General features: G+C 57.3%; 1 protein-coding gene and 1 long non-coding RNA gene across 4 annotated transcripts in view; both read right to left on the reverse strand.

Annotated features, from left to right (window-relative positions):
• Positions 1 to 6,801, reverse strand: part of LOC116961351 (Grid2 interacting protein) — a 37,433-nt gene extending 30,632 nt beyond the window's left edge. Inside the window, exons 1-2 of one of the 3 annotated variants that reach the window (XM_042798410.1) lie at positions 6,238 to 6,801; positions 3,440 to 3,594 (exon numbers count right to left, since the gene is read on the reverse strand). In XM_042798410.1, the coding sequence (XP_042654344.1) occupies positions 3,440 to 3,594; positions 6,238 to 6,801 (719 nt within the window). Of the gene's footprint in view, positions 1 to 408; positions 572 to 3,439; positions 3,595 to 6,237 lie in introns of those variants that run through there. The other 2 variants (XM_042798409.1, XM_042798411.1) reach the window with 2 other exon arrangements.
• Positions 6,802 to 11,403: 4,602 nt separating this feature from the next.
• Positions 11,404 to 12,396, reverse strand: LOC116961359. Its single transcript, XR_004406962.2, has 2 exons — positions 12,293 to 12,396; positions 11,404 to 12,045 (listed from the first exon to the last, which is right to left on the reverse strand). It is a non-coding gene; the product is annotated as an uncharacterized LOC116961359 (long non-coding RNA).
• Positions 12,397 to 12,418: the final 22 nt, after the last annotated feature.

Consider the following 12,418-nt stretch of genomic DNA (forward strand, 5'->3'; position numbering starts at 1 on the left):
GCTCAGAAATAAGAGCAGCGCCGAGAGGCGCGCACCCCTGGGACCCCGACCTGCCCAAAATAACCCACCCCCCTCCCACCGCCGGCGCGAGGCACACGCAGCCCCTGCGCACACGCAGGGAGGAGATAAACCCCGCAGCTCCCCCGGGGACCAGACCCAGGCTTTGGCATCGGCAGGTGATGGAGTAACACAAAATAAAAGATTTCCCTCTCCCTGGCAGCGCTGCGATGCCTGCGGAGTCCCTGACAAGAGCAGCTCTGATGCAATACGGACGCTAAGAGTTAATTAACTTTTAGCACATCTCGTTTTTGCAGTGCCAGGGGTTGCCAGATTTGAAACTCGAGCTATTTTAAACCCGTTCCCCTCCCAGCCCCCTTGGCTCCCAGGAAAGGTCCCTTCGTTACTCACCCGAGACAGCTCATCTCTCCCTCTCGCTGTCGTTTCTCAGCATTCTTGAGCAGAACTACAATTGTGCCCTTTTACTACACACACCAGCCATATGGGCAGGGGACGGGAGCGGGGAGGAACCGGCGCAGCACGTGCGTTATCCCTGCTATCCACAACCAAACGGATGAAGGAAATGTCAGCAAATTAAAATCTGCAGGAGCTTAATTCTGGGCAAATGGGATGAAATCCACTTGAGCTAAAAAGAAAGAGAAAAAAAAAAACCAAAACAAAACAAAAAAAAAACAACAAAACCTCAACACTGGAAAAAGCCTAGCTCGAGGACAAATGAGGAGAGGTGTCTGCAGCCCCGGGGTTGATCTGTGTGCTGAGTCGGGGGGTCTTGGGTTACGCTGAGCCACAGCACTTTGCAGGGAGCACATTAAAACCTGGGGGGGGCCCGGGGAGGGGTCAGGCAGGAGGAGGAGGACAGCCGGCAGCAGCAACAGCCCGAAAATAACTACAGCTGGTGCAGAGGGAAGATCCAATCAGGCCAGCGTGAGGGGCAGCAGCAGACAGGGATGGACCGGCTGCCTGGCTCTGCCTGGTCGCCCACGGTGGGTCACTGCCACGCGCCCCACGGCAGGGCTCGGCCACCCTGCCAGGGCCCAGAGCCACTGGCAAGGCGAGTGTTGGGGACCTTTGCCAGCATCACCCCCAGCATCACCCCCAGCATCACCCCCAGCCCCTGGCCGACGGGCACTGCCATCGCTGGAGGGAAGGGGCTCGTCCCAGCCCCTCCGAGGGCTCCTCTCGGCAGGTCTCCTGCGAGCTTGGGGTGTGTGGGACTGTCCCCCACATCTCGGGTGGGAACAGCCCCCAGGGAGCTGGGCGCAGCCTCGCAGGGATGCCCAGGCTTGGCTGGTGGGTACCCGCTGAGGTCCCAAGCCCATCCTCGCACAGCTCCACGTGCCCGCAGGGGCGGTCTCGCAGGACGAGCCCCAAGATGCTCCTTCGGTCCCCTCAGGTGGGCTCCGTTCACCCGAACTGCCCCGAGGTGCCGTTTGGGGCACAGACCCCAGACCCCTCCTCAGCCAGCAACAGACCGAACGGGCTCGAGCCGTGCAGGAAATCAGGATCCACAGCACCCCCTAAATCCGGAGCACCCGGGAGCCGCTCACCACCTTGCCCTGAGTTGTGGAAAGCATTAAAAGCTCTTGCTCAGCAGCAAACCCTCCGGATGGGAGACCCCGGGATGAGCACTCATACCACAGCAGCACACACAGAGCTGCCCCCACCTCCCCAGAACCCCCACAGCTGGGAAACCTGGCTGTCCAAAGAACCTTCCAAAGAACCTCCTTTTTTTTTTTTTTTTTTTTTTTTTTTTTGTCTTTTCCTGACTTCATTTCATTAAGGTTAGACTGGTAAATCTTTTCCCTAAACTAAATATTTCATTTCCATTAAACCGAGATGAGCTGCCTGATTTACAGCTCCTGTTGCCCCCACCCCAGCATTAACTTTTCACACTGGGGCACGGGGTGGCCACAGGGTTTGACTCCATTATTGGGGGGCTGTAACACGGAGCTGCCCCACAGCATCACAGGGCTGGGCACGGGACGAGGGGTCACTGAGACAGAGACACCCTGGGGGGAACCTGCTGTGTCCCCCCAGAGAGAGGCCTAGGTCCAGAGGAAAATTTAGACACTTATTCAAAACCCCTCTGTGGGGGGAAATAATCCCCTATAATTCCCCAGGGATGAAGACAACGGCAGTCTCCAAGGCGTCTGAGGCATCTCCATGGGGAAAAGATTCTTCTTGAATTAGGGGTGGTGGGGTTTGGTGGGTTGGCTTTTTTTTGATTGGGATTAGTTTGGGGTGATGGCTCAGGCAGGGCTTGGTGTCGCCCATCCCTGCCCCCAGCCCCAGCTGTTTGCAGGACGGGTCCCTCCAGGACATTTTTGGGGGACGGGACATCCCGGACGTGGGCACCCAGACAAGGTGTCTGCCGGTCCCCTCCGCGCCCTGGCTCCTGCAGGGGTCTGTGCCCTTCACCACTCAGGAATGGGGGGGCCGCACATGGCCCACACAGCCGCGGCAGATCCGGGGGGACACTGCGTGACAAGGGCCACCGACCCGCTCTCCCCATCCTCCCCACCACCGCTGGACCGCGACAGGAGCGACGGAGACCCCGGCACGGGGATGTTGTTATGGTAACTGTAATATCTCGCAATTCCACTGATTAAAGCAGGAATTGGAACGCCGGGCGCGGAGCAGGGCCAGATGGAGACCTGATTCCCTAATGGCCACGGCCTCAGCCTGGCCGTAATCCCCACCACGCGCCCACCCACCAGCACCGGCCCCGTCCCGCCGTGCCGGCCCACGCTGCGAGGAGAGCGGCGCACCGACTGCACCCCCGCAGCACAACCACTCTCCCAGGGGCTCAAGGAGGTGCTGGGGACCCCGAGCCCAAAAGGGAGCACGGCCAGAGCATCCCAGGATGGGTGAGCACAGCCCCGGCAGCCCGGGATGCTGCGGGCAGTGCTGGGCTGGAGGCAGCCCGTGGCCATGACAGAGACACCCCCCCCCCCACAGCCACCCATTGGTAGCCCTGGCCCACCCCACGCCCGGCCACCAGCTCTCGCCTTGCAGAGCTCAGTTTTTTTTCTGGCCAGGCTCTTGGAGAATCACCGGGCACTCTGCAGCAAATCCCACCTCCCTTCGAAACGCCGGCCAGAAACGCGAGCCACGTCCCGTGCTGCAGGCGGAGGCCGGTGGCTCCGTGGGGCCGGTGACCACCAGCCAGGGATGGGGCTGGCCAGCGGTCGGTACGGCACAGGACCCCCAGTCCCACCCAGGACGGGACACCCACGCAGGCTGGCGGGCACAGGGACGCTGGGCTGAGCCCCCTCACGCTCATCTCAGCCACCCCTTGGAAAGGAACCTCCTGATCCCGTGCCTGCACCGCTCAGCCCCGCACGCTCGTCACCGGCGGGCAGGTGGATGCCCGTGGCTCGGCAACCAGCACGGCGTCGCGGAGGTTACTGGTACCCTGTACCTGATCTGGTCAATGAGATGCTGGTGGGACTCCTGGGTGAGGACAGTGCAGAGGGCAAGGGCCAAGTACTCCACATTCCGCTCTGCCGCGTACTGCTTCAGGACGGTGATCACCTTCTCCTTGACCTCTGGATGGTCACCGAGGATGTCGTCTACCTGCAGCACGGGAGCCGGGAAAGAAAAGGGAAGGAGCATTGAGCAGCAGAGCGGTAAACCGTGCATACGGAGGCACTGACAGTGCAGAAAACACATCTGTCTCATTGCAGCACCTGGGCTGGAACCCCGGGCGGGGAGGAAAGAGAAACTTCAGACATCGGCCCATCAGGCAGCACCGCTGGGACCTCGCACGCGTGCCCGGTATTGCTGTCCTGCGCACTATAAACATTGCACCGGAACGGCGGCAGTGACCCCAAACCCCAAAACTCTGCTGGGTCACAAGCGGCCCCACAGCTGGGCCGGGACCTGGTGGGTCGGTCTGGAGCCTCCGTGGCAGAGGACACCGCGAGGGGCTTTTGGAGTTATTTAAAGTCCTCTAATCATGTCCTGAGCCTGCCGGGCAGCACTGGCCTGCCGGTAACACCGGGAGGCTGCAGGGAAGCGGGGAGAGGGAGCGTGAACAGGAGCATCAGCCCTGGAAACAGCATCGACAGCTCCCAGCTGCTGCCCTGTCCTCTCCACCTGTGACAGCCATGACAGGCAGAGTAATTAGCTAATTAACCATCAAGCCAATTGTCTTGCCCGAGACCTTCCTTTACTAGCCTCTCCCCAGGCCAGGGGGCTGTCCTTGTCCTGGGCAGTGGGTGCGGGTACCTCGCCCGCAGCCTGGCCACACGCAGCAAACGAGTGGGATGCAGAAAACTCCCCGCGGCGCAGTTGGGTTCGCCCCCCCCCAGGCGATGGCTTTGTGCTGACAGCAGGTTTAACAGCTTCCCTCTGGCTCTGCGAGCGCAAAGCGGGGAGCAGCGGGCAGGGGAGCGGAGCCCCTCGCCCGTCCCCGCTGCGCAAAGGGGGTGCGTGCAGGGCTGGCAGGGGGGGGAACCTTGCCCAGGGAAGGGGAAGAGCCGTTTCCTCTGGGTGCTGGTCCCACTTGGCAGCTCCTGGGGGAGGGCCCCCCAGCACAACCCTCCTGGGGTTTACGCAGCCGCCACGCGAGCGCCAGCGGGGGCTCCCGGCAGCACCAGCGCTTCAAGGTTACCTGAATCTGGGGCAGCCCCAGTGGCTGCCTCCCCCCTGGGCATGTTTTTCAGTCTCAAGGTCCAGCAGAGAAATGACAAAGACCGTGGTGCTGCCCGGTGGGGTGAATGCCAGGGTGGTGCTGTTAAATTTTTGCCTGGGCTGAGACAGCAAGCCTTGGCGGGTGGGAATGGGGAGGGGAGGGGAGGGTGCTGCCACCCCTCGTGTCAGTGCGGTCCCCAGCGTGTCCCTGAGCACGCAGGGGATAAGAGGAGGTGTTGACGTGGATCCGAGACCCTGAGCACCTTCCATCACTCTCTGGGGATGCCCCAAGGCTGCCGGGATGCTCAGCTGGCCCAGCCCGGCCCCGGCCCCGCTGCCACGAACGTGGCCACCGCTCTGTCTGCCAGCCCAGCGCGAGTCAAACAGGCTCTGCCAAACGAATGAGGGTGGGGAAAGCCTCTGTGGCTCAAGCTGGTGAGTGACCGGCAGGCAGGGCAGGCGTGAAACGCGAGTGCCCAGCACCCTCCGACCTCCCAGCCTTGCAGCGGGTGGGCAGGAATACTTGGGTGCTTGCAGCACCGGCACCAGCAGCACCTACCAGAGCCGAGCTCCCAGGTAAACGAGGGGGTAAAGCACCCCGCTGGGTTTTATTATTTTCTGCATCATGTAAAAAAAATGAAGCCACTTAAAAAAATCTGCACCATTAACTCCCTGTAGAGAGGCGATTGCCAGCCGAGCTGCGCTCTAGCACCCAGCAGCACGCGTGCTCTGCCAACCTGCTTCTGGCCAGGGAAGGGACGTGGCAGAGGAGCCGGCAGCATCGCAACCAGCTTGCTCGCATCAAAAGTGCTCTCCTGTGATCATCCAGGAAACGTTGCTTGGTTTAACACGGCTTCATGAAGCGGAGGCAGCGTGGAACAACCTCTCATCCCCTTGTTAATCTCCTGTAATCAGCAGGTATCTGTTTCACACGCGATGCTCTGCCTTATGAATCCAAACCTCAGCGCATATTTGTGAATCTTTAATGTAGAAGCTGACTGAGGGGATTCGGCTGATACCCACGAACCTCTTCATGAATGTCTTGTTCCTTTATTAAGTCAGGATCAAAAAAACCCACAAGCCTGGATATTTTCTTAACAGTATTTTAAAAGGCTGCTTTGAAATGGAAATTGGAAAGATTAAAAAAACAACCATGATCAAATTTATAATTAGCACAAGGCAATGTGTTTGGTAAACTACCCACTAGGCAGCCTTCAGGAAAACAATGAAGATGTAATCACATCGATGTTTTCCCTTTGCAGCAAACTGAAATCTAAAATGTCTGCGGGGTGACATGCTCAGACTTTGAAGGGACGTCCAGACACGCAGGAGAGAGGGATGTGCCTCTGTGCGTCTCCACACGCTCCAGTTGTGCAAAGGAATAAGTACTTGGAGTCATCTCCCAGAGGATCTCCAAGCTCTTTGCAGCATCCATCCATCCTCCCGGCGATTTTTGAAATCAGGCGGTTATCAGACCCTTTCTCTCAGGGACTGAAGCCCCAAATCTACGCGGGGAATCCTCCAAACTGCCCGGTGCGGGGGTTGCCCAGAGCCCCGGCCGCTCGCTCCGCGTTCCGGCCTTACCTTTTTATTGAATTCCTGCGCTTTCTGCTTCCTCTCCCGGCGCGCGGCGTCGGCGCGAGGGAGGGGGTCCCGCGTGCCGGCCCCGCGCCGCGGCCGCAGCAGCCCCAGCCGCAGGGACCTCCCGCGGCTGGACCCCACCAAGGCGGCTGCCACCTCCCGCACCGTCACCGGCATCCCGTTGACTTCCAGCACGTAATCCCCCGGCTCGAGCCCGCAGGCGGCGGCGGGCGACTCCGGGCTGACGCTGGCCACTCGCGGGGGGCTGCCGCCCGCCAGCTCGAAGCCGAAGCATCCCCAGGGACCGGGGGGGATGTCGGCGTGCTGCAGGCGGGACACCACCCCGATGCTGGGGGGCACGTTGCCGCAGCGCCTGGCCAGCCCGAGCAGCGCCTCGCAGCCCAGGGAGGAGACGGGCTGCCCCTCGATCTCCAGCACCTCGTCGCCCGGCCGCAGCCCCGCCGTCGCCGCGCTGCTGCCCTCCTGCACCCAGAGGATGTAGCACGGACCGGTCCCGCTTATCTTGAACCCGAAGGCCTCGGGCCAGCCCTGGTTGGTTGCCGGCATGGCTGCAACTGGAAAAAGAAGGAGGGGGGGGGGGAAAAAAAGCGCTGGGTGACGCCATCCTTCACCTTGCAGGCGCCGCGTGGATCCCGTTGTGCTGCAACCCCCCGCCATGGGAAGAAAGGCCCCGAGAGGGACGTTTTTCCTCCACGTTTCCCTAACAAAATAGCTTTTATTCTATTATCTGGCTTCTGGCAGCGCCAGTTAGCAGTGAGGAAGCTGCGCTGGCTGGAGAGGTCAGGGCTGTACCTGGCACCTTGACCGTGGCCTCGCACAGCCCGTGTCTCGCCCATCAGTGGCACCTACCTGACCCCCCTCTCCCCGGGAGGTGCGTTTAGACCCCTACTTGTATTTATTGGTCTAGCAAAATTATTCTTTCATTTTCCAGGCATGCCACGTTATTGACTAGATCACCCAACGACTTAAGACAGCCTTATTTTAACCAGGTCTTCTCAATACTCAATATTTTAGCAGGTTGCAACTGCAAAATTACTGCAAATTCCTTAGAATTTGCCAGGTCCACTCAGCTCTCCCAGGAGTACTTCTTTGTGCCCCCCCTGTCCTGTGTATTAACCTGATCACAGCACCCTGAAATACAGTGATGAGGATTTTCAGAAGGACTTGTTTGTGATTCATTTGAAGGGTTAGGACCGGCTCTGTGGCTGCTCAAGGAGAAATAGGGCACATCAGCCCTAAACATCTGCAGAAGTCAGTCTTTGCCCAAGGTAAATTGAACCAGCTGATCTACGCGACTCGCTTGGATGCCCTTTTGACACCGCTGATGTGTAAGAGCCTGAATTGTCCCCTGACACTTGCTAAAGTAATTCACGTGTGGATTTTCTCTTCATTTGATCTTAGTTGCCTGTGAAGATGCTTTTTATTCCCACGTTTATTCCATCTGTGTTACTTAACACACAGTTAAGCATTTACCAAAACGAAATGCAGACTATTTTACCTGGGCAAACTAACTTACAGACACTACGAGGACTCGGAATTGCTCAAGAAAACTTCCTCATGAACACACATTGAGTTTTGTGCTCTTTGGATCAGAAAGTCTCAAGCACAGGCACAGAGCCCAGCAGCAGCCTGAAGCTGGCTCTTGGTGCATCCCCCCGAGCCTGAGCAGCCCAGAGGGTCCCAGTTTGCTCCAGCCTGTGCTCCTGCCAGCCCAACAAAGCGCATCGCTTCACACCTCCGCCTCGCCGCTGTTGGGGTGGCTTGCCTCTCCAGGCTCTGATCTGAATGACCAAAAGACATTTCTCCTGCTCCTTTGACACCTGGGAAATCTTGGTCAAAATTCAGTAGCACTGAAAACAGTGTTTAATACCCTATTATAGGCCAGAGAGATGAAAGGAACTCTCCTCATGTTCATTTTCAGCAGAGATAATAGGGACCAGATTGCTCTGAGAGCAGAATCGTGAGGATGGGCAGGGAACACAGCATTACTGCAGAAATCTGTATTAATAACCTGAGCCTGCTCTGCTCTTGCAAACAGCTACTCAAGGCCATATTACAGAGGGCACTAGAAGTGCCGCTTTCATAAGGAAGTATTAAAAAGGACCAAGCAATATGCTGTCACTAACATTAGAAGTGTAATAATCTCGTCCTCCTTTGTACAGCAGTGCTGATTAAAATGCTACATAAAAATCAGGGATTGTTGTTATTATTTAAAGAGGAAAAAAAGCTGTTGCCCTTGTTAACAGGTACAAATGTCAAGGTGAAGCCTGAGGTCAAGTCTGGCAACAGTGGGGTGAAATCCATCTGTGACTGCACACCAGGGCGTCCCTGGGGCTGCGGAGCACCGGCTTTGAAGGCTCCAGCAAGAAGCCCAGTAAGCACTGGGACGGCCCCAGCGCTGCCGCTCTGGGCTGAGCTCCATGGCAAAGCTCGGCCATCGCCTTTCTGCGGGCCATTCCTCTCTGCACCCTGCGGCTCGAGCACTTACAGAAGCCTGCAGGCACCCAGGCGAGCCTGGCAGGCTGACACCGGCAGCAGGTTTGTCCCGCTAAGGGGTCAAAGCTTTCCTGATTCACCTCCATCACCCCTGGAAGCGCATCCCACCTACCCGCTGGGCTCCTGGGGGAATCTCCCCGGCTCCCACGTCCTCGCTGCAGCCCCCCTCGCTGGGGCAGAGCCAGGGGGTGGCTGCCCCTTCCTGGGCTTCTTACTCAAGCCCTGCACCCTTCCAGCCACTCTGAGTCAGTGCCAGTCATGCAGAAAGTTATTTCTTGCCTTTTCCTTTCCTAATCAACTTTATTTCCATCACAAAGAGAAGTATGGATGGATGGACTAATTGCTGTGCCGGTGCTGGCTGAGTCTGGTGCTGACCCGAACCCGCAGATCTGGGGGGAAGTAGGAGCTGGAAGGAGGTAAAGCAGATCAGCGCCCACGGGAGGAAATCCCTTATCCACAGGGAAAACCCAAAGCAACAGCGTTTTGCAGAGCAGCCGAGAGGCAGCAACGCCGTCACTGCTCCCAAACAGCAGCCGGGCACGCCGAGACCTCGCCGGCGATTTGAGTGGGACACCAGCGGGTTCGGGAGTGCACGTCTGCCAAACAACACCCGGTTCGGTGCGGGGAGTTGGGAGTCTGGACCCACAAACAGCACCGAGTGTTTGTTAAGCTGCTATTTCTGATTTTCTCCTGCGCTTCCTCAGCGCTTAGGGATCCCGCGGCTTAGCACGCTAAGAGGTTTTAGGGTATTACACATCCTGCCACAGCACGGTCGGGAGGGGCTGTCTGCATCCCGTCACGGATCACACAGCAATCCCGTCTTCCCTCGGCACCAGCTGTCAGCAGCGTTGGGCTGGGTGGGAAATAACGTCCCCCAGAAACCTGGGACGCTTGAGATGGGGTCGGGCAAAGCCTTGCGGAGCTTTGCCCAAGCCGAAGGCGAGCACGCTGCAGTGCAGGGTCTTCCTCCCGCTTCGTGCCCCTCATGTTCATACATGTCACCGCTGCGAGGGACCTGCAGGCCCCCTTCCTCCTCCTCCTCCTGCCCTCTCCAGCTCTGGTGTCGCTGATGCTCTGCCAGAGACAGGACACGGCTCCTTTCCCGCACGTTCTGCACAAACACAAATCTCCTCCTCGGCAGCTGAGCCCCACGGGCGCGCGTTGGGGGGAGCGTGCACTGCCCTCCCGTGTTGACAGAGAAACGCACATGCCTTCCTACAAAATGTCAGAGCATCTTCTTGGCTATTCACTGCCCAAACAAACAGGTAAAACTGCACTGGATATTTTATTTTTTTTTTCCCCCAGCAAGTGAAATGATTGCTTCTTTTCCCTCCATTTTTAAGTGACTTGAGTACCTTAAAACACTGTCAGCGAATTCTAATCCTTGCAAGAACTTAGTTATGGGATTCTGAGCTAATGAAAAGATTGTTTCCTCGAGGAACTTCTGCTAGACTTTGATCAGACAAGACTTTTTAACTGTTTTTCACAGCACTTGGATTGAATGAGCTTCATGTCTCTCAGTCTCAACCCGCTGTTGAGGTATTTGCTGGCTGTTTTGCCCCTGAGCGCAGCCTGTAAAGCCACTAAAAGCGGATGGATTCCTCGGCGGTGCCGGTGCCCTGCTCTGCAGCCCTTGCTGCAAACCTGCCTTCTGCCCAAGCCACCACCAGCCCCCCACCCCCGGGCCCCTTCTACGCCGCCAAACTTGCCGGGTTACGTCCAGTGTCCCAAACAAACCCACAGCTCTACCTGGAGCAGTACAGAAATTTTGCCGCATCAGTAGGAAGGGAAAAAAAAAATGGCTTTTTCACAATGTCATCTCCCAGGGGCAAAGTGCCTCAGGCTCCACTCTTGGCTAGCTGTGCCCCAGCAGTATTTTGGCTGCATTTCTCTCTCTCAGGTTCTGGTTTGGTGCGTCGAGAGCCAAGAACTTACCAGGGAAAACAAGGTCCCCTTCCTGAAACTCAACCTCATCTCCTGCCGCTGCGTCTCGACCAAGTCAATTAATTTCCTCTGGGTGCCAAAGCAGCCCGAGCACCCCTCGCAGGGCTTACCTGTCGTGCCTGAGATCCAGCCAGCGGCAGACCGGGACCCAGAGCTGGCAAAATCATCACAGCAGCTTCGAAGCTTTTGGATCGGTTACCCGGCGGCAGCAACCGCCCGAGTTTCTATGGCAAATTCTACCCCGGCACCGTAACCCAATCAGCCGCTCATTAGCGGCGTGCTGGAGAGCACGGACCGTGCCGGCCGCCGGGACGGTTTCAGTTGACAGCCGCCGCGAAAGGAACCAGCACAAGACTTTTATCCCCGGCGGCGTTAGCCCATCTCAGCCCGGTTCTGGAGGAGATCCCAGAGTAAACTCACCCCGACTCCCTCCGGCACCCGGGGTGAGGAGGATCCCTGTCTAAAGGGAACGGAACGCTCAGAGCTCCTCTAGAAAACAAGAGGATTTTGCTTTAGAGATCTCACCAAGGGCAACAAACCTGCAGAAGTTTTGCAGGTTCTCAGGAAATGATGGAAGATGCGCCCTGCCAGGCGGCAGCGCTACACAGACCCTCGGGAAACAGCAGGAAACCGCGCGACAACCGCGCTCAACTCGTACGGTAACGAGCTGCCTGGGATGATAAGAACTCCACACACAACTCTGGGATTTATAAAAATAATTTCACTTTTATTTCTCCAGCTTTAATCTTCGCTTTCTGCCGCGGAGGAAGGAAGGAGGCCGCAGCAAACGGCTCTGCCCCCGAGCCTCAGCTCCTCCGGGAGGTGACAGCCCATTTCTCGCTCGGTTTGGAGACGCTTCGTTTCCCGGCGCGCTGCCCAGCCGCAGGGCCCGGGCGGGTGCCGGCAGCCGGCTGGAGATGCTATCGGGAAGCGGTAATTAATTCACTCTCAAAGACTCAATTTTGGAGTTTTAGAAGGCAGGCATTCTTTATTGCAGCGCCGGACACACAGGGGAGAGCTCCTCCTCATGTGTGTGTCTGGAAACAAAACCAACAAGCATTTATACTACCTTAATCATACATATTAATTACATTTTTATCCTATTTTTACCATCTTCATAACGCTTCTGGGAACCATTAGCATATGTTAACGTCTCTTGCAGGTTGCAGGTGGTCGTAGAGGGTCTTCAGATGAAGGCTTGTAGTCTTCTTCCCTGTGTCCACCAGCTGACCCTTATTTCTGCACAAACCCAGCCCTGTGCCCACGTAGTTCTTGTCCTTCCAGGCTGCCCACTCTGGTTTTCTTGCTAATTTGCAGCTTCCTTATCTTTGTGTTTCTTTGCACCGGCTCCTACAAGGCCAAACCGTCTCAGGTCAGATTATTTATGAGTTCCTTACCCTATGGTTATTCCAACCACTCCTCAAAAGATTGTTCTGCAGCACAATGGTTAAATGAACAATTTAAATTGATCTTAATAATTCTATTCCACAAATATCTTATTTCCTAATAATCTCAGTTCACAGGTGTCAGAGAGGCACCGTCCTTGAATGGAGGCGGGGTGCTGTGCCGCTCGCCGGGGTCGGCCGCCGGCCCTTACCGATGACCGGTAACCGATTACTGATCACCGGTAACCGATTACCGATCACCGGTAACCGATCACCGGTAACCTGCCGCCTTTCCCGCCGCGCCGCCCGCTTCCGGGTTACGCCAGGCCCCGCCGCCG

This window comes from Tyto alba, unplaced genomic scaffold, assembly GCF_018691265.1.
Source record: "Tyto alba isolate M040663 unplaced genomic scaffold, T.alba_DEE_v4.0 Super-Scaffold_28, whole genome shotgun sequence".
NCBI classification, from domain to species: domain Eukaryota; kingdom Metazoa; phylum Chordata; class Aves; order Strigiformes; family Tytonidae; genus Tyto; species Tyto alba.